Source organism: Dipteris shenzhenensis, chromosome 31 (genome assembly GCF_047967505.1).
Source record: "Dipteris shenzhenensis isolate YYH24624 ecotype China chromosome 31, Dip_SZ_1.0, whole genome shotgun sequence".
NCBI classification, from domain to species: Eukaryota; Viridiplantae; Streptophyta; class Polypodiopsida; order Gleicheniales; family Dipteridaceae; genus Dipteris; species Dipteris shenzhenensis.
The window spans coordinates 15941520-15965387 of NC_141626.1; the positions used below are offsets into that span (position 1 = coordinate 15941520).

General features: G+C 42.4%; 1 protein-coding gene across 1 annotated transcript in view; it reads right to left on the reverse strand.

The window, feature by feature from the left end:
* LOC147881099 (26S proteasome regulatory subunit S10B homolog B) overlaps nucleotides 1-15615 on the reverse strand; it is a 30088-nt gene extending 14473 nt beyond the window's left edge. Inside the window, exons 1-2 of the mRNA XM_087402454.1 lie at nucleotides 15460-15615; nucleotides 15229-15367 (exon numbers count right to left, since the gene is read on the reverse strand). Of these exons, the coding sequence (XP_087258580.1) occupies nucleotides 15229-15328 (100 nt within the window). The 5' untranslated portion in view covers nucleotides 15329-15367; nucleotides 15460-15615. The remainder of the gene's footprint in view (nucleotides 1-15228; nucleotides 15368-15459) is intronic.
* Between the last annotated feature and the right edge of the window lie 8253 nt (nucleotides 15616-23868).

A 23868-nucleotide genomic window follows, 5' to 3' on the forward strand; every position in this document is an offset into this window, starting at 1 on the left:
CCCCTGAACAGATAGCTGAATTCCGTAGAGATGGGAAATGCTTCAAGTGCGGCAAAGAGGGGCATGTGGCTGCCCAGTGCCCAAAAAAGCCTTCAACTTCGAAGGGAAAAGAGGCAGAGAAGCCACGAGGACCGCAAAAGCCAATGGCGGGGGGGATTCCTTACATACTGGGTCATGTTTCAAACCCAGAAGAATGAGAATTGCTGCTATCATGGGGCAAAGCAAGCGCTAATTTTATTTGATCCAAGGGCTACTGATAATTTCATATCAGAGGATCTAGCCCTGAGGCTGGGAATAAAGACGGAGGAGTTGGGCAGGGCTTTGGATGCCGATCAGATGTTCTGTGGGAATCATGTGCCAGTCACTCCCTTGATAGGGAAGCTCCATCTTCATGTTCAGAGTTATGTGGATCAGGAAGACTTCTTCATTTCTCCACTGAAACATCATGATGTAGTCTTGGGAATGCCTTGGTTTCATCGCAAGGCAGTGAAGTTGACTCTTCCTGAAAGAGTGCTGGAGTTTGTGCATAGGGGAAAAAATCAGCGTTTAGTTGCCAGGAATAAAGGGGACACTATCCCCATTGTATCTGATGTTACATATGGTAAAGCAATAAAGTCTGCAATTTCTGCATACATGGTTTTTGTAAAAGAAAAAGAGAATGATATGCATGCTGAAATGAATGATGCAGTCAAAGATAAATTTCAGTTTCTTGTAAACTTTAAAGATTGCTTTTCTGATGCTTTGCCAGGGGAGTTACCCCCAGAGAGACCAGAAGATCATCAGATAGAGTTCATGCCTGGTAGTGAGCCACCAAACAGACCACCTTATAGAGTCAGTGCGACTCAGAGAGAGGAGATTATGGCTCAGGTACAGGACTTGCTGTCCAAAGGGTTGATTCAGCCCAGCTCGTCTCCTTTTTGTTCCCCTGTACTGCTAGTATAGAAGAAAGATGGTTCATTCCGTATATGCGTCGATTATCGCGCACTGAACAAAATGACCATCAAGAATAGATTCCCTATTCCGCACATTGATGGTGTGCTGGATCAGTTAAATGGAGCTTCAGTTTTCAGCAGGATAGACTTAAAGAGTGGCTATCACCAAGTGAGGATACAGCCTCAGGATGTGCACAAGACAGCATTCCGCACTACATTCGGGTTGTATGAATACTTAGTGATGCCTTTTGGGTTGACAAATGCTCCAGCCACATTCAATAGAATGATGGATCGCATCTTCCGAAAGTACAGGCATTTCACGGGTACTTTCTTTGATGATATCTTAGTCTTTTCTAAGACAGAAGAAGAGCACAGGGAACATCTTGCTATAGTGTTTCAAGAGCTGAGAAATCATCAGCTCTACGCAAACAGCAAGAAAAGTGAATTCTTCTTGGAAGAAATCCATTATCTAGGGCATATAATATCCAAGAATGGGATACAAATGGATCCAGCAAAGATCCATGCCATTCAGGAATGGCCAGAGCTGAAAACTGTGCATGAAGTTCGAAGTTTCCTAGGCCTGTGTTCTTACTACAGAAGGTTTATCAGACATTTTGCTGATATCGCAGCTCCATTACATGACCTTACTAAGAAAAATGCAGCCTTCACATGGGGAATATCACAGAAGAAAGCATTCAATACACTCAAGGAGAAGTTGACTACAGAGCCTATTCTGGTAGTCCCGAATCTTTATCAATCTTTTGATGTTGATTGCAATGCTTGTGGAGAATGTGTTGGGGCTGCATTGCATCAGAATGGTCATGCAGTGGGCTATGAAAGCAGGAGACTTCGGGATGCAGAAAGATATCTAGGAATCTATGAGAAAGAGTTATTGGCTGTAATTCATGCCATCCATACATGGAAGCACTATCTTTTGGGTGCAGATTTTACTGTTAAGACAGATCACCAAAGTCTAAGATACTTTTTGACTCAGACCAAGCTTTCCGAGAAGCATATGAAATGGGCAAACATGCTGTCAATGTATCATTTTCAGATTGTCCATACCCCAAGAATTTGGAACAGAGTGGCAGATGCCTTGTGTCCCGAAGACCCCAGGTCAATAATGTGACTATTGCTTATCATCAGGACCTGGAAGGCATGAGGGAGCAATATGCTCGTGATTCAGATTTTGGTGAAATTTTACAGCAAATGCAAGAGGGACAATCCACCAATCACTATTAACTGAAAGATGGGTATCTAATGAAAGATGATTGCCTATGCATCACCCAGGAGATGAGGAAAAAGATTTTGGAGGAATGCCATGCACCTCCCTATGCTGTGTTGGGGTAAAGGCACATTGCCACCCCTTTATTAAAGATATGACACCTATGACTGTCTTAAGACAGTCATAGGGGGAAAACCTAATCCTAATAAAACTTAAGAGTTTGTGGTGTGGCTCATCACTTCACACCCGCATGTTTTCAGTCTCACTCTCTCCCTCTTGTACTTCTCCCACTCACCTTCCCCCTTCAACTGGTATCAGAGCCTATTCTCCCTCTCCACTCCCTACCCTAGCCTACCCACCCCCTCAACCTCTACCTAGCCTCTGCAAGGGCAGGCAGCGCAGCAAGGGCCAGCAGGACAGCAAGGGCAGCGCACCGTACTGCCCACGCGGGTGAGCAGCTGGTCTACGAGCAGAGTAAGGCGGCGCGGGACGGCACGGGACAGTGGCAGCGCGCAGGTGCACTGCGCAAGCAGTGTGGGCAACGAGGCGGCGCGCAGGTGCGCCCGCAGGCAGTGCGGGGCAGCCGGCCTTCGTTGCAGCAGCAGCTAGGTGCTGCTAGCTGCGTGTGCGCAACATTTTGCGCACTGTACGGACGTACGACCGTCCGTACCGCCGTACGGTAGCCGTACAGGCGTCCGTACAGTACGAACGACGCCGTACTGTTTCCTTGGAAACTGCGACAGGGAGGCGTCCTTTTTTTTTTTAGGGAGCAGCGTCAGGCATCTAGATTCGAGGAGGAAGAAGAAGAAAATCTCAATTTTCTTCAAAAGTACAGTAGGTACAATGAGGGGATTTGGTTTTTTACCCGAGGTGCATTGCATTGCATGAAGTACAGCAAGTACTTTCTCAGTTATCTCCCTTCTGCGTGGAGAATTTTTGCACAGATATCGGGATTTATGCATCTGACAGAGGATATATGCCTTTACTGAGTTTGAATCTCAGTTTACGGGTGAGTAGATCATAGGGCTTTTGCCCGGCAGTTGATGCTTTGTATGCCTTGAGGTAGTGTGGTGCCAGAGTGCACACATTTGTCTCGATTTCCGCAGTGTGGAGGTGACATTTTCTTGCAGGTCACATTTCTTGTGCAACACTCAGAGAACCTCAGTTGAGCCACGCTTGGCCAGGGCGCATCGAGTTTACTCGGTCCCTAACTGTCCATCGTTGACAGTGCTCAAAAGGTTCCTCATTGAGTGTTTGTACGTTGGGATCTGTGTATGTCATTTCTACACAGGGCAGTATTTGCATTACACTGTTAGTTGATTTTGTCAGAGAGAGTTGCACATTGTATGCCTTATCCCTCATTGTTGAGGTTGTTTTCACTTGGTACAAGTGTCAGATCAAGGGGCTTTTGCCCAGATTTTGCTTGAGAGCACTTGGGTTACTGTCAGAGATCTTCAGATGCATTTTATTCCCTTGGCAGGAGGGTAATTGCTTGGGATTTATCCCATTTTCTGTTGCAGGTTTTGTGACAGGCTGAAGTGTCTGGAGCTCTTTTTTTTTCGGTAAACAAAACAGTATATGCCAAGTGGTTTATGCATATTAAATCAATGCAATACCTCATCTGAGGTGGGAGAAGTGATCAGGACAGCAGTGCAGCAGTGTTTACAGCAGTGTTTTGTGCCTTGTCAGCTGATGATGCACTGTTAAAGCACTTGTGGAGCAGCTGCAGCATTCTGAAATTACTGTTTTTTATGCCTATTTGAGCACGGTACAGTGTGTCAGAAGGTACAGTAACTGGAGAGAAATTTTCTGTTGTGCTGCAGATTTTCTGACAGTAAAAAAAACAGCACTATTGTGAGTGCTCTTGGCTCTTGATAGAGCAGGTTTTTTCTGAGAAATCAGAATTTTATTCAGTCTTTCTTGACTTACAGGGAGTCAGGTACTTTCCTTATCTGATATGGCATCAGGGGGAAGTGAATCATCAATTCTGAACATAAAGAAGTTGGAAGGGGCACACAATTATGCATTATGGGCAGAACAGTGTTTGAATGTACTTCTGCTTAAGAAGATTTCTAAGCCCATAAGGGTGAAGGGTGTCAAGCCATCTGGGATGTCAGATGATGAATGGGAGGAGCTAGATCTGTCCGCGAGGGCTGCTATCACGCTTACTCTCAGTGATTCTCTTGTGTACAATGTTCAGGCTGAAAAGACCTCTTATGGTGTATGGCAGAGGCTAGCAGAGTTGTATGCCCAAAAGAGTTCAGCCAGTAAGGTGTATTGGTTGAAGAAGCTGGTTGATCTTCGCATGAAGGAAGGTACAGCTATGACCTCACACTTGAGTGAGTTCAATGCCATCTTTACACAGCTGATTGCACAGGGGTTGAACCTTGATGAGGAGTTCAAGGCTACTTTCTTGTTGTGTACCCTTCCTGAGAGTTGGGACACTTTCAAGACCACCTTGTCTAATTCGAATGTCACTCTTATATATGCTGATGTAGAGAGCTCTCTCCTCATGGAGGAGATGAGCAGGAAAAATAATGCGGGCAGCAAGTCTTCAAATGCTTTGTAGGTACAGGAAAGAGGCAGGACTCAGCAGAAGGGGAGATCTGCTAGTAAGTCCAAATCCCGAAGTCAGTCCCGTGGTAAAAAGGATATTGAATGCTTTTATTGTGGCAAGAAGGGACATGTGAAGTCTAAGTGCTTCAAGTTTATACGGGATCAGAAAGCCAAGAAGGCTGAAGTAAAGGATGCAGGCAGTGGAAGTAAAGGCAAAGGCAAGGCCAAGGTAGATGACTTGGATGCAGTGAATGTTGCAGCAGAGGACAGTGACAGTGACAGACATGAGGTATTATGTTCTTCTGCTGTAATTGCACATACCTTGGTTATTGATGGCCATGACATGCACACCTGGCTCTTGGATTCAAGTGCTTCTTTTCATGTTACTCCTCATAGGGAGTGGTTTACTTCCTACACAGGTACTCATGGAGTTGTTCACCTTGGGAACAACTATGCATGTCAGATTGCAGGGATTGGCAGTATACAGATAGTGTTCCCTGATGGATGCACTTTTATGCTTGATGGTGTTCGCCATGTGCCGCAAATCAAGAAAAATCTGATTAGCACTGGCTTATTGGATGACAGTGGTTACCACACCACATTTGGGGATTCCAAATGGGTGATTACTGATGGCCAGGTTGTAGTGGCTGAGGGTTTTAAGAGTGATACCTTGTACCCTCTTTATGTTTCCAGTGTAGGTAATCATGTTGTTGCCATAACCGAGCTGCCAAAGGTTTCATTGTGGCATAGCCAGTTGGGACACATGTCTGTTAAAGGAATGCAAGAACTGTCACGTTTGGGTTATCTGCTGTCTCTTTCTTTTTCAGATTTGCCTACTTGTGATCATTGCATATTTGGCAAGCATTCTATGACTCCTCATAAGAGGAGAACTCCCCAGAATAGAGCACCGCTTGATCTAGTGCACACTGATTTGTGTGAGATGCCACAGTTATCACTAGGGGGTGCAAAGTATTTCATTACTTTTATTGATGATGCCACACGCAGAGTGTGGGTCTATTTCTTGAAGCATAAAAGCGATGCCTTAGCTGCTTTCAAGAAGTTTGTCGCTCAGGTTGAGAATCGGACAGGTCGCAGGCTGAAATGCCTCAGATCCGATAATGGGGGTGAGTATGTGTCACATGCTTTTGTGCAGTTTTGCGAAGCTAAGGGCATCAAACAGGAACTCACAGCCCCTCATAATGCATCTCAAAATGGTGTAAGTGAGCGAATGAATCGAACTATTCAGGAGAAGGTTCGATGTATGTTGTCTTATGCTGCATTGCCCCATGGCTTTTGGGCAGAAGCCGTGCAAACAGCAGTTCACATTATTAACAGGTCGCCAAACAAGGCTTTGGAGTTGAAAGTGCCAGAGGAGGTGTGGTCTGGCAAGCCACCCTCATATAAGCACTTACGTGTATTTGGCTGCGAGTGCTTTGCTCATGTACGCAAAGAACTGCGCACCAAACTGGAGCCAAAGTCTTTCAGATGCATCTTCATGGGTTATGGTGACGAAGGTGAAATGGGGTACAGGTTATGGGATCCCGTTAAACGGAAGATTATACGCAGCAATGATGTCATCTTTAAAGAGGATAGTGTACACAAGGAACCCGTGCAACCTGTGGAATACAGGAGGGTTATTTATGATGATGTTGGACAGCAAAGAATGCCCTTTTATATGCAGCAGCAGGCTGCTGCAGATAACCCTGTTCAAGAGGGTATACAGGCTGGAAATCAGCCATATAATTTTGCCAATGATGCACCACTGGATATGCCAGCAGATGGGGCTGTAGAACAGCCAGATATGGTGGTACAGCCACCCGTCATGCATGACGAACAGGCTGGACAGCAGCCTAATCCAGAACATTTTGTTAGGAGGAGCACCCGTGTACAACGGCCCCCTGACAGGTTTGTTCCAGGAGCCAACAATGTGGCTGATTTTATCATGCTGACAGATTGTGGTGAGCCTTCCAGCTTCAAGGAAGCTATGGGAAGAACAGAGAAAAGGAAGTGGGAGAAAGCCATGCAGTCTGAAATGGACTCTCTACTTCAAAATGATACATGGGACTTGGTGCAGCTACCTGCAGGCAGAAAGGTTTTGCCATGCAAGTGGGTTTACAAAGTCAAAGTGGATTCAAATGCTTTACCGAGGTATAAAGCCAGATTGGTTGCCAAGGGATTTAAGCAGGAGAAAGGTATTGACTTTGATGAGATCTTTTCCCCTGTAGTCAAGATGACTACTTTGAGAGCAGTGTTAGCTCTTGTTGCTCATGAGGACATGGATTTATGTCAGATGGATGTGAAGACTGCTTTTCTTCACGGAGATCTCCATGATGAGATCTATATGAGTCAGCCAGAGGGATATGCTGTTAAAGGGAAAGAGCAGCTTGTGTGTAAGCTCAAAAGGAGCTTGTATGGACTCAAGCAGGCACCAAGAGAATGGTACAAGAAGTTTGATGCCTTCATGCAGTCCCAAGGGTATCATAGGTGTGAAACCGATCATTGCTTGTACACCAAACGGGCAAAGGATGGCAGTTTGATGCTACTCATTCTATATGTGGATGACATGCTGATTGCCAGTAAATCTCAGCATGAGATTAGTGCTTTAAAGAAACAACTGCATAAGTCTTTTGACATGAAAGACTTGGGTGATGCCAACCATATTCTTGGCATGCGGATTACTCGTGACAGGTCCAAGGGACTTTTGTTTCTGTCACAGAAGGAGTATATTGACAAAGTACTGCAGAGGTTTAAAATGGAGGGGGGGAAGTCTATTAGTACCCCATTGCCTCCACATTTAAAACTCAGCAGTAAGGACAGCCCCAGATCAGATGATGATAAGGCTGAAATGGCCAAGGTTCCGTATGCATCTGCAGTTGGTTCTTTGATGTATGCCATGGTTGCCACTCGTCCGGATATTGCTTTTGCGGTGGGAGTCATCAGCAGGTATATGGCAAATCCAGGCAAGCGGCACTGGGAAGCAGTGAAAGGTGTCTTGAGGTATCTCAAGGGTACCAAAGACTTGTGCATATGCTATGGTAGGCAGGATGCATTGGTGCATGATTTTACAGATTCAGACTATGCAGGGAATGCAGATAACCGGAAGTCTACTACCGGTTATATTTTCACATTTGCAGGAGGTGCTATATCATGGGTGTCTCGGTTGCAGAAATGTGTTGCACTGTCAACTACTGAAGCTGAATATGTTGCAGCCACTGAGGCTTGCAAGGAAGCAATATGGCTTACTCGGCTGGTGGGAGACTTGGGCATTACAGGAGATATGCCAGTTTTGCATTGTGATAGTCAGAGTGCTATCATGTTGGTAAAGAATCCGGTCTTTCATCACAAGACCAAGCACATAGATGTGAAATATCATTTCATCAGGGAGGTACTGGAAGACAAGCGACTTGAGCTTGTGAAGGTGCATACTGATGATAATCTTGCAGATTTGCTCACTAAGAGCTTGCCTACAGAGCGGTTTGCACATTGCCGCCACATCATGGGATTAGGATGAGACCACTCTTATTTTATGGTCTTGTATACAGTAACTGTATATTGCTGTAATTTTTATTCTTTTCTCCCCTTTAGGCATATTGGCCTTTAGGTGGGAGGTTGTTGGGGTAAAGGCACATTGCCACCCCTTTATTAAAGATATGACACCTATGACTGTCTTAAGACAGTCATAGGGGGAAAACCTAATCCTAATAAAACTTACGAGTTTGTGGTGTGGCTCATCACTTCACACCCGCATGTTTTGAGTCTCACTCTCTCCCTCTTGTACTTCTCCCACTCACCTTCCCCCTTCATGCTGGACACAGAGGAATTACAGCAACAACTCTAGCACTAGAGAGGTATTTCTTTTGGCCAGGGATGCGAAAAGATATACATCAGTTTGTTACTGAATGCCTTACGTGTCAGAAAGTGAAGTATGATAGACGGAAGGCACCTGGCCTACTTATGCCTCTTCCCGTGCCTCAGGCACCATGGGAAAGTATTACAATGGACTTTATTTTTGATTTGCCAAGATCAAAGTCAGGGAATGATGGGATTTGGACTATCATTGATAGATTCAGCAAGCAAGCTCATTTCATTCCGGTTCGCAAAACCATAAAGGCAGATCATATGGCTAAGCTTTTCATGGTACAGATTTTTAAACATCATGGTATGCCTAAGTCCATTGTTAGTGATCGAGATCCTAGAATGACCAGTCTATTCTGGAGAGCTTTATTTGATAACATGGGGACGAATTTGAATTTTTCTTCTTCTTTCCATCCCCAGACAGATGGTCAAAGTGAAGTAGCAAATTCTACAGTTTTGGATATGCTGAAATGCTACGTGGGTGACCAAAGTTCAAACTGGGAAAAGTACCTACCGTTGGTAGAGTTTGCTTACAATAATACAATACATAGCTCTACAGGGAAAGCCCCTTTTGAGGTCATATATGGGAAAGTGATTTTGCCACCTATATTGAGGACCAAAGATGAAATATTTGCAGCTGATCAGTTTGTGAGAGACCTCCAAACAGCTTACAGCCAAGTCCGGACAGCAATTGAAAGATCTCAAGAGAAACATAAAAGAGCTGCAGATAAGCATAGAAGACAGTTAGACTTTTGAAGTTTGAAAAAGCTAGGCTCCGCAAGTTTAAAGGCAAACAGAAAGTGTATGCAAAGTTATCTCCCAGATACTATGGCCCTTTCAGGGTTACAGAAAGAATAAATGAGGTTGCATGCAGATTAGCATTGCCAGAGCATTGGAGGATTCACAATGCATTCCATGTGAGTCTTCTAAAGAAATTCCAAGGACCAGACCCTACAGAACCAGTATCAGAGGATCCACCAGAAGTGGATGAGCTGGAGGAGGTCCTTCAACCAGAGCAAATTGTGATAATGTGCGCAAAGGCCCTCAGGGTAAGGAGTTTTACAGGTATCTTGTAAAATTCAAAAATTATACGACATTAGATGCCAAGTGGATGGACGAAGACATGTTATCTGACTCTCCACAGCTTTTGGATGTTTACAAGGAAGCTTTTCAGTTGAGGTCAATTGAATAGAAGCCGAGGGGATGTCACCACAATGTAAATATCCGAAGTCAAAGTACAGTTGACCATTTATTTGATCATAATTAAAGTGTTTTATGTGTGTTAATTATGGTCAAATAGTTCTTTTAATGGTCAAGGGATTGACTATGGTCAAAGATACTTCACTCTAGTCAAGTAAACCTGACTTTGGTCAAGGAGACTTGGTTTATTACCAAGAGGGTTAACTGTGGTTAACCAGAGAACTACAAAGCTGACTACGGTCAGAGAGTGTTGACTTCGGTCAACAAGACTTGGCATACGCCAAGAGGGTTAACTCTGGTTAACCAAGATGTGCTAACTTCAGTTGGAGAGTTGTGCCAACTTCGGTTGGAGAGACTTGGCTATAATTAAGGCGCCTCGACCCTTGGTCAAAGCTCCTTAATTATAATCAAGAGTGTTGACTCCGGTCAACCAGAGAATAAATCTTTTTTTTTTAATATTTGTTTAGGTGTGCACATGTATTCAGTGGGGACGCCCACCGTGACTAGAATTAGTCCACAGTGTGTTATTTGCATGCAAAGCGCTAACAATTAATGGGTGCCATGGTGGTGCGCTTTAATTAATTGTTGCAGGTACTAGGAAGAGTTATTTTTCCTAAGCGCTACGGGAGCTTGACAAGCATCTAGGAGGCGGTTCGTGTGACCAAGTGCTTTGAAGACTCCAGAGTGGCCCCTAGTGGCATGTAATAGGACTTACTCTAGATTTTAGACAAGTGGCATGTTGCCAATTTAAAATGAGCTTGAAGCTCTTGTAATAAAAGGGGGATTTTTCACGTTTTGAATGTGTGTGTACCAGACAGCTCTACGCTGAATTTCTGTAACAGATTCTCTTCAAGTAATAAAATACCTTCGGGGGGGTCCAGCCCGACATGTTGTCTTGGGCCCTAGTGTCTCTGTAGAGAGAGAGAGAGAGAGAGAGAGAGAGAGAGCTGAAAAGAAAGTGTACTTGCTGGTTATTACAAAGGAAGTTTCGTTCACAAAAATTACTGTCTCTCAGAGGAGCGAGATGGATTTCAAAGAGCGTGATGGGGATTTCAACAGGCATAGTACCTATTACCGTACTGGCATCCGTACAATTGTGTTTACTCCACGATTTGGTACAGCATTTGGCACACGTTAAATTTCTTGCAGTATTTTACTATTTTTTGACAGTTTTTACTGTCAAACCCTAATTTCCAACAGAAAAATTTAGGGCTTTTGACATCTGGACCTTCAACCTGTCAATACAATACTTTTGACAAGGTGGACAACTGAAATCCTTCCAAAAATTGAAGTTTTCAGTTAATTTCAGGTTCAGGACTGTCACATTGTGCCACGTCATCACTCCGGTCAACAAAATTTGGGGCTTTTGTGTTGGGAGCTCAATTTCAACTGGTGTTTGGAACAGTAACTCATATTTTTACAGTTTCAAGCCTTGAGGCTATACATTGGGTCAGATTCGCATACATTGGGTCACATTTGCAAAAATTTCAGCAAAATTTGGGACTTTTCTGCATTTGCCCTCTTTTTGGCCTATTTGCCCTCAATAAATTTGAGGCTTTTGCCAAATTTGCTGCTTTTGCAGTGAACATTGCTTGCCACAGTCACATTTGGGTTAGATCTGCATTTGCCCTTTGATTCGGGTCAGAAATTTGCAGATATTTGCTGTCATTTTTGGACAGCCAGCTTTTTGCAGTGATAGCCTTGAGGCTTTTGGGTTTTCAGGTCTCTTTCGGTATCATATTTGCTATGGCTGGGAATAATCAAGATCTATTTGGCGTTCTTCGTGAAGATGGTAAATTGGATGGCACCAACTATCCGATGTGGTCTTATCCGTTGCAAAGCATTTGTGGGATATTGTTTCTGGGCTTGATCTGAGGCCAGCCAATGCTACAGTGGTTGCCTCTACTGCTGGTCCCTCTGTATGGGATACTCCTCCTGATGCCTCATCTTCTAGCACTCCTACTACTACTCTTCCAACTCAGGAACATACAAGATGGGATGGGATGCAAGAGATGCGAATGCACATTCATGTATTGCTTTATCATGCAAGAAAATCATTATTCCACACATCCGGTCTTGCAGGACAGCAAAGGATGCTTGGGATAAATTGGCTTCTCTCTATCAGATTCACAATGAGACACGTGTTGCATATTTGAGAAGGCAATTACAAGAAGTCAGCATGAATGAAGGTGACTCTATGGATGCATACCTGACAAAGGTCAAGGACCTCATGGAACAACTTGCCAACATTAATGAGGTGGTGCCAAATTCACAGCTTGTCAATACCACATTGAATGGACTGCCAAATACATATCAAGGGTTTGCTACAACCCTTCGATTAGTGGCCATGGGTAATCCAGACCACTATTCTTTTGATCAGCTAGTTACTTTGCTTTTGCAGGAAGAGCAAAGTAGAGCTAATAGACAAGCCATTATTCCTGATCATGCATTTGCTTCACAGCAGACAAGAAGAGGCAAGGCTTCCAAGCCTATGGGCAAGCCAAAATCTGCGCATAGTAGCTGCAATTCCTCCCATGCATCTAAAAATACAGCAGATAAGTCAAAGAAGAAAAGATGCAACTATTGTTGCAAGCCTGGACATGACATTTCAGAATGCAGGAAGCGCATTGCTTCGGAGAAAAAGAAAGTAGGATGGACAGTTAACGCCTCTCATGCTATTGAATCCCATGAGCCGGAAGATGCTTCACATGCACATGCTCTTCAAGATGATTGGGCATGGGCTGTCCATTGCTCATTTGATCCCTCCAAAGCTGATGCATTCTTTACTGCTAATGATGCTCAGTCCTGGTACTTTGATAGTGGTGCTTCCAAGCATGTCACATCTTGTAGACAGTTGTTTCATTCTTTAGCTGATGCACCTCGAGGGGGGACTGTCGCATCTGCTAATCATGCTTTATATGCTGTAAAAGGAATTGGAGATGTGCAGCTCACATCCATTTCAAGCCATCCTGTTTCTCTGACAAATGTTCTTTTTGTGCCTGGAATTGAAGTCAACTTGATTTCAATTTCAGCAATTAATACTGGAATCCTCACCTTGTTCTCAGCCATCTCAACTAGGGTAGCCATGTCGGAAGGAAAAGAAATAGAATTGAGGAGGAGGGTGAATGGAAAATAAAGTAGAGAAGGGGATTGAAGGAAGGAGAGAGGAAAGGGCTGGAGAAGATAATGAAGAGGCTTGTAGCCTAAAACACCTTCACCCCTTTGCTATCTCGGCCCTGGAAACACCACCTCTCCGATTTGAAAACACCCTTCAAACACGTCACCCCTTGCTCGACACCCAAACAGTCCACACCTCCTTACACTTCTCTTTAACACTCCGAACCGCAGCTCGAAACTCAACGCAAGTTGCTGGCTCCAAGTGCCCTCCACATCTACTACTGGGCAAAACCTCCAAGACTGAGATGATACAACAAAGGGAAAGAGGCCCTATTTATAGGGGCTTCCCTACCAGCCGACCTAGCGGACCCAAGGTCGGGTGTAACCCGACCTGGTTGGGGGCTTGGCTGGCCCTCCAACCAAGGCGCATGGTGCCTAGGTGGCACCCACTTGGCAGCACCAAGGAGAGCCTTGGGTGGGCAGATGTAAACTGCCAAGCACCCCTTGCCCTGCCCGCAACCTATGCGCCCCCATCGCGGCCTGCAAGTAGCCTCGAATCCTCCCCACATGGGCGGGCACACCCACAACAAAGGCCCTCACTCATATGATACATCAAGAGATGCTAACTCAAACCGAAGGAGGGCAGCAAAATACACCAAAACACCTCAGGTAGTGCAGCCATAGGCAGGTAGGCCTAGACAACATACAACAAGAGTCTTCAAAAGAGAGGAACCAACATTGGCAACCTAGAAGGGAGGGAGATTAGTAGCCCTAGAGCATTCTTCCGTGATGTTATGTGCACCCTGTATAAAGCCCAAAATACCCTTGTAAATTTTGATTCCAAGCAATAAAACAAAAATTTGGGCATTGAAACCCAATCATTGGTGCCATGTGGCAACCATTCCCTTGATGCATGATGGATGTTGGCTTGCCACATCCTGTGACCCCTTAAAAATCTCTAACCCTTGCCCATGACATAACATCATGGATGTCCTAACCTAGGACCTAACATCTACCTACCACTCCTTTTTAGCTTTGCTTGAATTACCCCAAGAATAATTGAGTGAGGGAGGTCTTGGTATTCATTCTGTGCCTCACACGTTGGCTGCACAGCAGAGTAGCAGGGAGGTCTACGGATCCATTCAGGAGGGCACTCTCTTGGCAGCAGGACTACAACTGGGAGCAGACCTGAAAGGAGAGGCTTTGAAGCAGCATCTTGGCAGTCGGCTGACGCTCCATTGAAGCAGGCAGGCTGACGTATGTTAGAGGTATTCTACTAAGGTAGAAGGCAACATGCCTATGGTCCACATCTAGACAGCACACTGATTGCCATGTGGCAATACGGTAAGCACACCATTTTATATTAGGGTTTGCCCATTTTGTGCAATATATTCTACATGATTTGGTTGTTCTACTCCATGTAGGTGATCTAAGTATGTGCTGCAAGTTACTTCAGTAATACTTGGGTGCACAAGGGACAGAGTGAGAGTTGTTTTACGCATTGTAGGAACCCTAGCTTAAAGTCTTCCACTGCAGGGAGTTGGCTACAGCAAGCGGCTCTCTACTGTCCGACAGCCTTGAATTACATGGGAGAGGATTGTGACCTTTGGAGAATACATCATCCTAACTGAATTACATAAAAGAAACTGTACTTTAGGGCCAAATACTTTTTCCCCGCCTTCAACCATAAATTGGTCATGCAGCCCAAAGTGTAACTTTTTCTCCCCTTCTATACAAGCAAACAACGATCCTGAAGTAGAACGCCAGGTATGAAGTGATGTAAAGGTGCGGACAACCCTAGAGAACACTAAGTCAAAGTTATTAATCGTGAAATACGTGACCGCTAACAATGTCCTAATAATAATTTATCATGACATTGTTCTGCTCAATTGCTTTGGCCTACAACAATTTGACCACTAAAGAGCTGGCCAACACAGCAGAGCTGCGCGTCATATAGAGGCAATAGAGCAAGTCCAGTGCACCCAAACGGAATACTACGAATGTTGATTACCTTCCAAAATCATTAGACGCCAGTTTCCACGTTCATGGGAGGTTACAGTGCTCAAATAGTTTCAGAAACGCACGAATCACTTTTCGGAGACGCAGGAATCTAAGTGTTAAACTTTTCTGCTCGCTAATCAACAGCCCAACGTCATGCCTAAATTACTCAGAGCAGGACGCGTTACCATAAAAAGTCCTTCATTGACCCCTGCCGCTTCAAAAATGTTTTCTGCCTTACTGTGTCAAGATCATTGAAAAGCCAAAATGTAGGGAACTTTCACCCACGGTGAACAAGAGCTACGAAATCGCAGATGCACGTAAGCAATGCCCCGAGAGACTTACAGGTGCGGACTTGCGAATCCAATTCTTTGTGCTGCAAAAGCTTCTTGCGGTACTCGGTGAGGGCAGCAACGCGACGAACAGTTTCGTCGGTGACAGCCATCCGATGCAAAGCAAGGAGGGAGGGGAACGTGTGAGGCGTCTACAAATTCACAGAGATGGATTGTAGTTCAAGAGATTGCAAAGCCAATCAGGGAAAGAAGTGGGGAGATGAAGGATCGCAAAAAAACAGACCTGATTGAAGTGCGAGCCAGTAGGGATTCAACCTTGTCTCTGCTGGATTTCTACTCAAGCTTCCTTCTTCCTTCTTAGAAACAGATAAAAAGGCTAGCTCTCTTAAACCTCCTCAGCAAGCAAGCAGTCATTTGATTGTTAAACGTGATTAATCACCTTTAACCACTACTTAGAGAATGTACGTTAGGGCACCCGGAGTGTTTACATAGAGAGTATGGTGGAAGCCCAAGCTTGTCTTTACTTCAACCAATGAGGGTGACACATAAGGCCACCCATATCGGAATAGGTTAGAGACTCGGTGGAAGCCCAATTTGAAAAATGTCAATGTGGATATGCTCATTCGAGCCCAAAAGCTCATTTTCCAGCTTTGGGCATCCGTGCTCGCCCAAGCACGCCCAAGCAATAGACACCATCTGCCTACCCAATCACAACATTTCCCTCCTTGACCACTTTCTAGCTCTGCATTCAATGCGCGCTCCAAGACAATTCTAAAACTAGCACTGGTGTGTAAACACACGCTGACATGGCCCTCGTCTGCTACACTGGTTGCCCACCTACACTGCCAACATGATTTTGTGGGCAGGTAGCTATCTGTAAACACCCAAAAGTGGACAACACATTAAAGAAAGGAAGTAATACTGACAAGCAAGCATGATGACCCACTTGGTTACATTTTCGTAGGGTTCAAATCCTTTGTCACGAGCGAGGGTGGGCGGGTTGACCTCATGTGTGCTCCCGTTTTTGTGCAATGAATCAAGTGGGTACACTTGGCAACCACATCAAGGCATGTCATTGGTGTGTAAACAACCTTAATGTTCTGGTGGAGTCGAAGAATGGTAAACAAGCCATAAATTTTCCTATGGTTTGCAATCTCTTGCATGGGCTAGTCACCTATCAAAGAAACTTATCCGTCAGGCATATTTTCCCCTCGCTTATTGGTTCCATAGATAATCAGACAAGTGGTTATGCATATGGTTACAAAGCAAACTATATGCTTTCATTCTCAAATTTGATCATTTGTTATGCATTTAGGAATGAGTTTCTCATTCTTCACAAGTGTTTGTGCATTTATACATTGCTTTGAGCACATGGTTGCATGGTTTCTTTCATGTATTTTGTTATGGTGCTATCCATTTGTTGAGGTAAGATGTGCAATACAAGGTAGCTACATAAGATAAGGGCATGGGATAAACTATCCTATTGGATTGCAGTACAAAACTCAAGGTTGAATTAAAGGTGTTTATGTGCCTTCTATACCTTTCTTTAAGAAAGTGTAGGCTTGTCAAAACTTGAACACAATTCAAACATGAAATCCTATTTGATGATTCCAATGGAGCTAGACCATGCACAAAAATTGAGGTCATTGTCATTTTTTAGCCTCATTTATGTAATAAATTTTGTTTTTGTACCTATCTCTAAGTTGTGACAAAAGAACATTTTCATTGAATGGTTTAAGTAATAAAGTCTCATCTAATGGATGCTCAAGGTAAGAACATCAAACATAATTATGTATCTTTAGTTGTGTGTAGATGAAATGAATTTGTCAATGAAGTATGACATCTTCACCATTGTCATTGTTATAGATAGAAGAGTTTTGACTCATAGCAACCCATGGTCATGTTGATTACATGATTTTCAAATTTGGTCACAATGAAAAAGTTAATGATTTTCCCTTCCTCAAAAGTTAGTTTAACTTTGCTAGTTTATGGGAATAGCAACAAATACATGTCAAATAATACATCTTACTTAGCTTATTATCATGCCCAATGTAACATATAAGATTTGGATAAATAGTCATAATGGTTAGCCTAGACAACCCCATAGATCCTTGGTATGAATTCGCTCACAATATTATGTGCTATGGATACCTCTTATTGGAACTAGCATGATGCCTCTTCAAGAGGCTTTTTGATGCTCTTCATTTGCAACCTTTTCCTTGTTGCAATATATAAGGGGGGAAATGCAATATAAGAGTCACCAACTTTCACCATGTACAGCGAAAAAACATAAATCTCCATTGTGTACCAAAGTGAACAATTTTTTGATAGAGTTGCTAATTATAACTCAATGATTCCATTACAACATTTTCAAGGTCTAGATTGAATTGACGCATTACTTTAGCTGTCACACCAAACTTAATACTGTTGGAATCATAAGCCTCCAAAAAGAAGTACCAAAATTTTACAAAGAGTCAATCCAAATGCTCTAAATATGGTCTGTAGTTGGTTTCTTCTACTAGTTTCCATAGCATAACAATAATGCTCTATAGCACATTCATGCAAGTTTCTGACAAGCCATAAAAGATCTTGTTAATTTATACCAATAAGAAATCATACACACAACTTTAAGGCTCAAATAGCCACAACTCAAAAAAAAACTTTATATCATGGTATAGTATTGTTACCTTGTTTGTAGGACTCTACAAACTTATAGTTTTGACAATCTCCATGTCATAATTTTTGTTCACACCAGACTTTGACTATAATTATTTCTCGCTAAAGGAAGTTTTGAGTAATTAATAACACCATCTACCAAAGTGAGTAAGGAACTGACTAGACATGTATCAAAGTTGGAGTCTTTGATTTGTTGTTAAAGTCCATCTGACTGGTGAGAATAACTAAGACATGTTGACCTTAGGTCTCTTAGTTATTGTTGTGATTAACAAAGCATTAACAATCTATTGAAAGGGATTGAATGTACATTTTTAATACAAGTACAAGATTTTTTTGGGTTTAAACCTTCAACCCCAAAATAGAGAATAATGCATAGCCAGGATACTCAAAAATTAGTCTCAAAGGAAACTTACAAGATTCAAGTATTTTATGCTAGGTAGTTCTATAACTATGCCAACAACAAACACCAAAAATAATCCCATTCTTTGGAAATTACAACCAAACTATTATTATTCTACAAACACACAAAATGTCTTGCAAACATTACCATCGTTTGATAATCTCTCTCTCTCTCTCTCTCTCTCTCTCTCTCTCTCTCTTGCTCCCTCCGTCCCTCCCTCCTTGGACACCTAGCTTCAATTGAACTTTCTCATTTACACAATGGGGGAATATACATAAAGGTGGAGGTTGAAAATAGTTTTCCTCTTCTTAGTCTCAAGACTAGCCTCAATCTGATTGACCATAACTAGATATGTCTTCTCACGTTTGTGCAAAGTTCCTTGTGTTTGAAAATTTCAAGAAAGTGATCCATAGTTTTGGTGCTTAAGTAATCATGTTGGGACAAATAGTTTCACGTTCATGTGGATGCCTTTTACACTACTATTGGTAGTGTGTTGGCTTAAATAAATAGAGAAACAATAACATTTGTTATTCTACTATAATAGTTACATTTCTCCACTAGAAAATGAAAGTAATCCATAAGCATGAAGCCTTTGTGAGCAAGTTTTTCCATTACTTAATCTATAACTTTCTTTTAGTTTCAAATTGACCATCAAGCCCTTCTCTTGTTGACTAATACGCTTGATTTGAATGGTATTTTGCTCACTTGATAATGCTCATTTAGTTTATCCCTAATCGAGATGGGGGAGCACAAATTGGTATGGAAGATATTTTCTAGATGCTAACTTATTTGTGGTTATGGCCAATTTGGGAATGGTGTGATGATTCCAAGGGGAATTTTCAAAGGAATGAACAAGGATCAACATAGACAATTGGCAATTTAGAGTTAGGCTCTCTAAGTCATTGTTGGCCAATTGGAATCAATCATTCCATTTGAAATAACCTCTTTTTGCAAAATGTATGGTGATTTTGTTGAAGCTCACAGAAAAAATGATTGAAGGGCTAGGGCCTAGCCATTTTGAATGCACCATTTTTAAGGGCACGCTCTAAAACCAAGGGAATAAGATACAATTTAATTAATAGTCCATGCACGAAATCTTTTAGCTAGTGCATGGAATATAGAACTCAAGCAACTTATTTTATTGAAGTCCATTAGAGAGCATGCCTTTTTTGCATTTAATTCCATGATTGAATTATACTTTCACCCTAAAAAGGATAGCCCTTTTGGGCCGATGCACGATTGGGTGTAGCCAATTGTAAAACTATTTTTAGGGATTTTTTTGGGTTGCACTATGACGCATTGGTGGGTGAGATTTCAAATTTTGGATAGGCTTGTGCTCTCATTGGATTTTTCCCCAATGTATTGATTTCCACACTAGCATAATTATGAGATGTGATGTGTTAGAGCTTGTTGGCATAATAATTGTGAACATCATGTAGAGCTTGACATGTGGCACACTAGGCCTTTACTCCATGGTCATATAGTCATTCTAAACATTGTACAGAGCTCAACACATGACACTCAATGCCTTTATCAGATACGCATACAATGCATGATAAGTGGCAGCTCATGGAAAAGTGGTACCATCACACTATTTCTTGTGCGTGACCATTACAATGGCTTACAATGTGGACAACCTTCACTTCACAATAGGAGCACCACCCTTGTTCACCTCACACTATCACCAACACATTTGTTTACTAGGAGAGTTGTTTTAGCATTTTTAAGGCTATATAAAGCCATCACAATGGTCACAATTGCCCACCAGATTGGTTCTTGGAGATCTCGAGAGCTCTTTTTGCTTTTTTTCAAATAGCTATTTTAGTGCAAAGAGAAGTAAATTAACCACTACTTTCTCTTAGCTATCTTAGTACTCAATAGACACTTTAGAATTTAATAGCTCTTTTACTACATGCTCATGATAGCGTAGAGGCACTCATATTTTAGGATGTAAGAGCTTTGCGGACCACTTTTAAGCAAATTTTTATCATTATGTGAGCAGTTTTTGGGCACTTTTTACCTCTTTTATTGTATACTCATGATACAAGATTTTGAAATATCTCTTGAGTAGTCCTAGAGGGTTTTTTAAAGATCTCTTGGGGATATCTAAACTAGAAATCCCTTAGAGCAACCCAACCGCCATGGTGGTTGGAATGCACTTTTTGGGCATTTTTAGTGCATGATCATGATTGCACAAAGACACTCACATTTTAGGATTTAAGAGCATTATTTGGATGTGTTGAGTCACATGTTCAAGGATATATTAGAAATCCCAACCACCGTGGTGGTTGGAATGTAATTTTTAGACATAGGTTGAACAGTTTTGGACACTTTTTAGCACTTTTTGGGCACTTAGACTATCATGTGTGTTCAAGGGGTACATTAGCAATCCCTTAGCATCCCAAAAGTGGCCCAAGTCAACTATCTATTCTTGACTACAAAACTTATCATCGCATACTCTACTACAAAATCATAATCTACTACAAAAATTTTATTGTAACACATTCACCATTTGGCAAGAGAATATGATAAAAGAAAAATATGTTTGTATTATTTAAAAACTTTTATGACAAAATTTAGCAATAGATTATTGAGCTCTTTATGTCAGCCTTGGGCCCTACAATGGCAGTTTGCATTTTGAGGTGCATTTTGAAGAAGGTGCCCTACCATGCAAGCCTTTGAAGGAGGTCAAACATAAATAGGGCCACCAACAAAGCTCCACTTTGAAAGGAATTCTACCCCACTGTGCAAGCCTTTGAAGGAGCCATCAATGGTGCTCCACTTCAAAAGGAATAGTGCCTCACCATACAAGCCTTTGAAGGAGGTTGTACATAAACAGAATAGGGCCATCATGCATAAGTGGAGAGGAGGGTGGAGATGTGGACGTTCAAGGGGGAAAAGGGACAAAATGAGCAAATTCTCCCATAAATATTTCTATATCAATCCATTGACATCTACATGGGCTCCATAGAAAACAACTAGATACAAGCCGACTTTGTGCATCTGGAATAAGTCGATGGTGTTGAGACCTCTCAGCAAAAATCCTCAAGAACACAAAGCCTAAACACAACACATGACATTACAATATTAGTGCAATGCAACATGACCTCTTTGTAGGAAGAAGATGATAAAAGAGGGATGGCATTGGTAGATAGTAGGCATGGTGAACAGTGGAGTAGTGGGGAAACTAGAGTTGTGTATGGAGATGAGGTTGCTCTTTTATGCATGTGTCTAAGTATTATCAGCTTGGTAAGAACATGTTCCATTTGATCAATTATCTTGTCCAAATAATCATGAGTGGCCTTCAATCGATCAAAATCAATATGGCTCTTGTGGTGTTTCCTTTAGGGGCCAGGCCCATATTGACAAGTTGTATACATCTTGGTGGCATCCTTCACTTACAAAACCAATTCATTTAAACCATCATGATGTGTGGAATTAGACTTCAATTGCTCTTTTATGAATGCATCCAAATAATCACGAGTTTCCTTTTATCAATTGAGATTTGATTTGAATTAATCACAAACGTTTCACACATGGAGGCATCATTCCCATGGCTTGGCCACCAGATTCAAGTTGAATTTATCACGCATGTCAGCTTGGTGATGTCTAAATAATTATGAGTTACCTTCACTTAATGATAATTTGAGTCGTATACTTTTATCCAATGCATGCCATCTAGATAGCTTCATTGCCAATGGCTAGTGGGTTGCCAAATTAAGTCTCAGTTGTTGCTGACTAACTGCTCACTCTACTTACTCTACATGTAATCTTGGCATGTGTCATCGTGGCTATAGTTTGAATCATCATTACATTCCTAAACTGACACCGCCCTTGCACATTCCCCCTTGAACACTCCCTTGCACTCGACCAATCAATCATAAATTTGAGCTGTATACTTGCATCCAATGCATGCTAGACAAGTGGTTTCATGCCCAACGGCTAGCTACCGAAATAAGTCTTAGTAACTGGTTGCTTTTACTGCATGCAAGCTCGATGGTTGTCATCATCATTGCATTCTTAAATTGACTCCACCCTTGCATAGCCCCTTGCACTTAACTACCTTACTCCTTGGCACACTCCCTTATAGTCCTTGACCTTACGTTCTTGCACACTCCCTTACACTCATCCACCTTGAAATAATGCAACTTCTATCCCCTCTCAGTATGGATTCCTATGGACACACTGAGTTCCAAAACTCTTCATCCAACCCCTCTCCAATGGATATCTCTCACTCACCATCCAGACCCTCCCTAGTGGGTCCCACTGACTCCTATCCAACCCCTCCCTAATGGATCCTTTGGCTTGCCATCCAGTCCCCTCCATCTTGAAATAGTCATGTCCAGCTTCAAGCTGGCTCTTAAAATCTTAAAATTGTGAGATGTGGGTTCTCTTGTCAACTTCACCAAGATGATGAAAGAAATGAACGTAAAGGAGGGGGATATACTTTGTCACAATCTAAAAGTTTCTATCGATAAAATCCTAATTAAATTCTTTGGAGGCATTTGTAAGCTCGTTACTTGGAGAAAGCATGGAGGAAAAATGATCATGCTAAACAACTTGAACAATGCAAATAATTACAAATCCTTAAAACTAACAACTGAGGTTATCAGAGTTGGATTCACATAATGGGCACTTGCCTCAATATAATGTTGTGCCTATATGAGAAGGAGATATAGAAGGAATCCATCCATCTGACATTGACAATTCTATAGGAGAAGATCCTCAAGGAGGTTGTAGAGGCCAAGGTAGAGTAGGCACAAGCCATGGTAGAGGAGACAAAAGCGAAGGGCATGTAGACACGAGAGCAAGCTGAGGCCTTTGAGGCCCAAGCAACAAAAGCTAAAAAATGAGCAAGAATGAAAAGTAGAGAAAAGAAGATGCAGAGAGGTAGGTCAAGTGCCTATATCAGTACCATGAAGACAAGAGAATGGATGAGAACCAATCAGAGGCCAATCTAACAAAAATGAAAGAACAACTTGATGATCAGAGAGAACAAAAGGAAGTACTTTTTACCATTGGCTCTACAACTTGCATAACACATTGAACATTGAGAAAGGTGATCTTATAGCTCAATTGAAAAGGAACAATGCACACATTGTGGTAATGGCATAGGAGCTGCAAGAGAGCGACCATAGCTGGAAGAATCAAATAGAACTATTGGCATTAGCAAGAATCAAGCAAATGACTATGATATTGATAGCTATAATATTTAAATTAGAAGGATAGCCTCTTTTGATGCAGCAGGGTTGTACATGCATGATTTGATGTGGGCACATTATAGATTAGTGTCAGATCTGATGGCCCTAGTGTGGCCACTTTGTGCATGTGTTTTGCTTTGGGGTGTTTATGCATGCAACCTCTATATGTAGAGCTTGTCATATGCCAATTCGTAAGATATCATGGAGGGGACAATTGTGCATATTTGTTGTAGCTATCTATATTACATATAGAGAGCAGCAACTGCACATGCATTGGCCACACAAAGATGGCCCTAGTTGATGAAGGGAAGAAGTAACCCACTAATGAAGAAAAGAAGCAAGCCCCTCATGAGGGGAACAAGAGGCCCAAGCATGAGCCCCTTCAGAAGCCCAAGCCCACCATCCGATCAGCTCG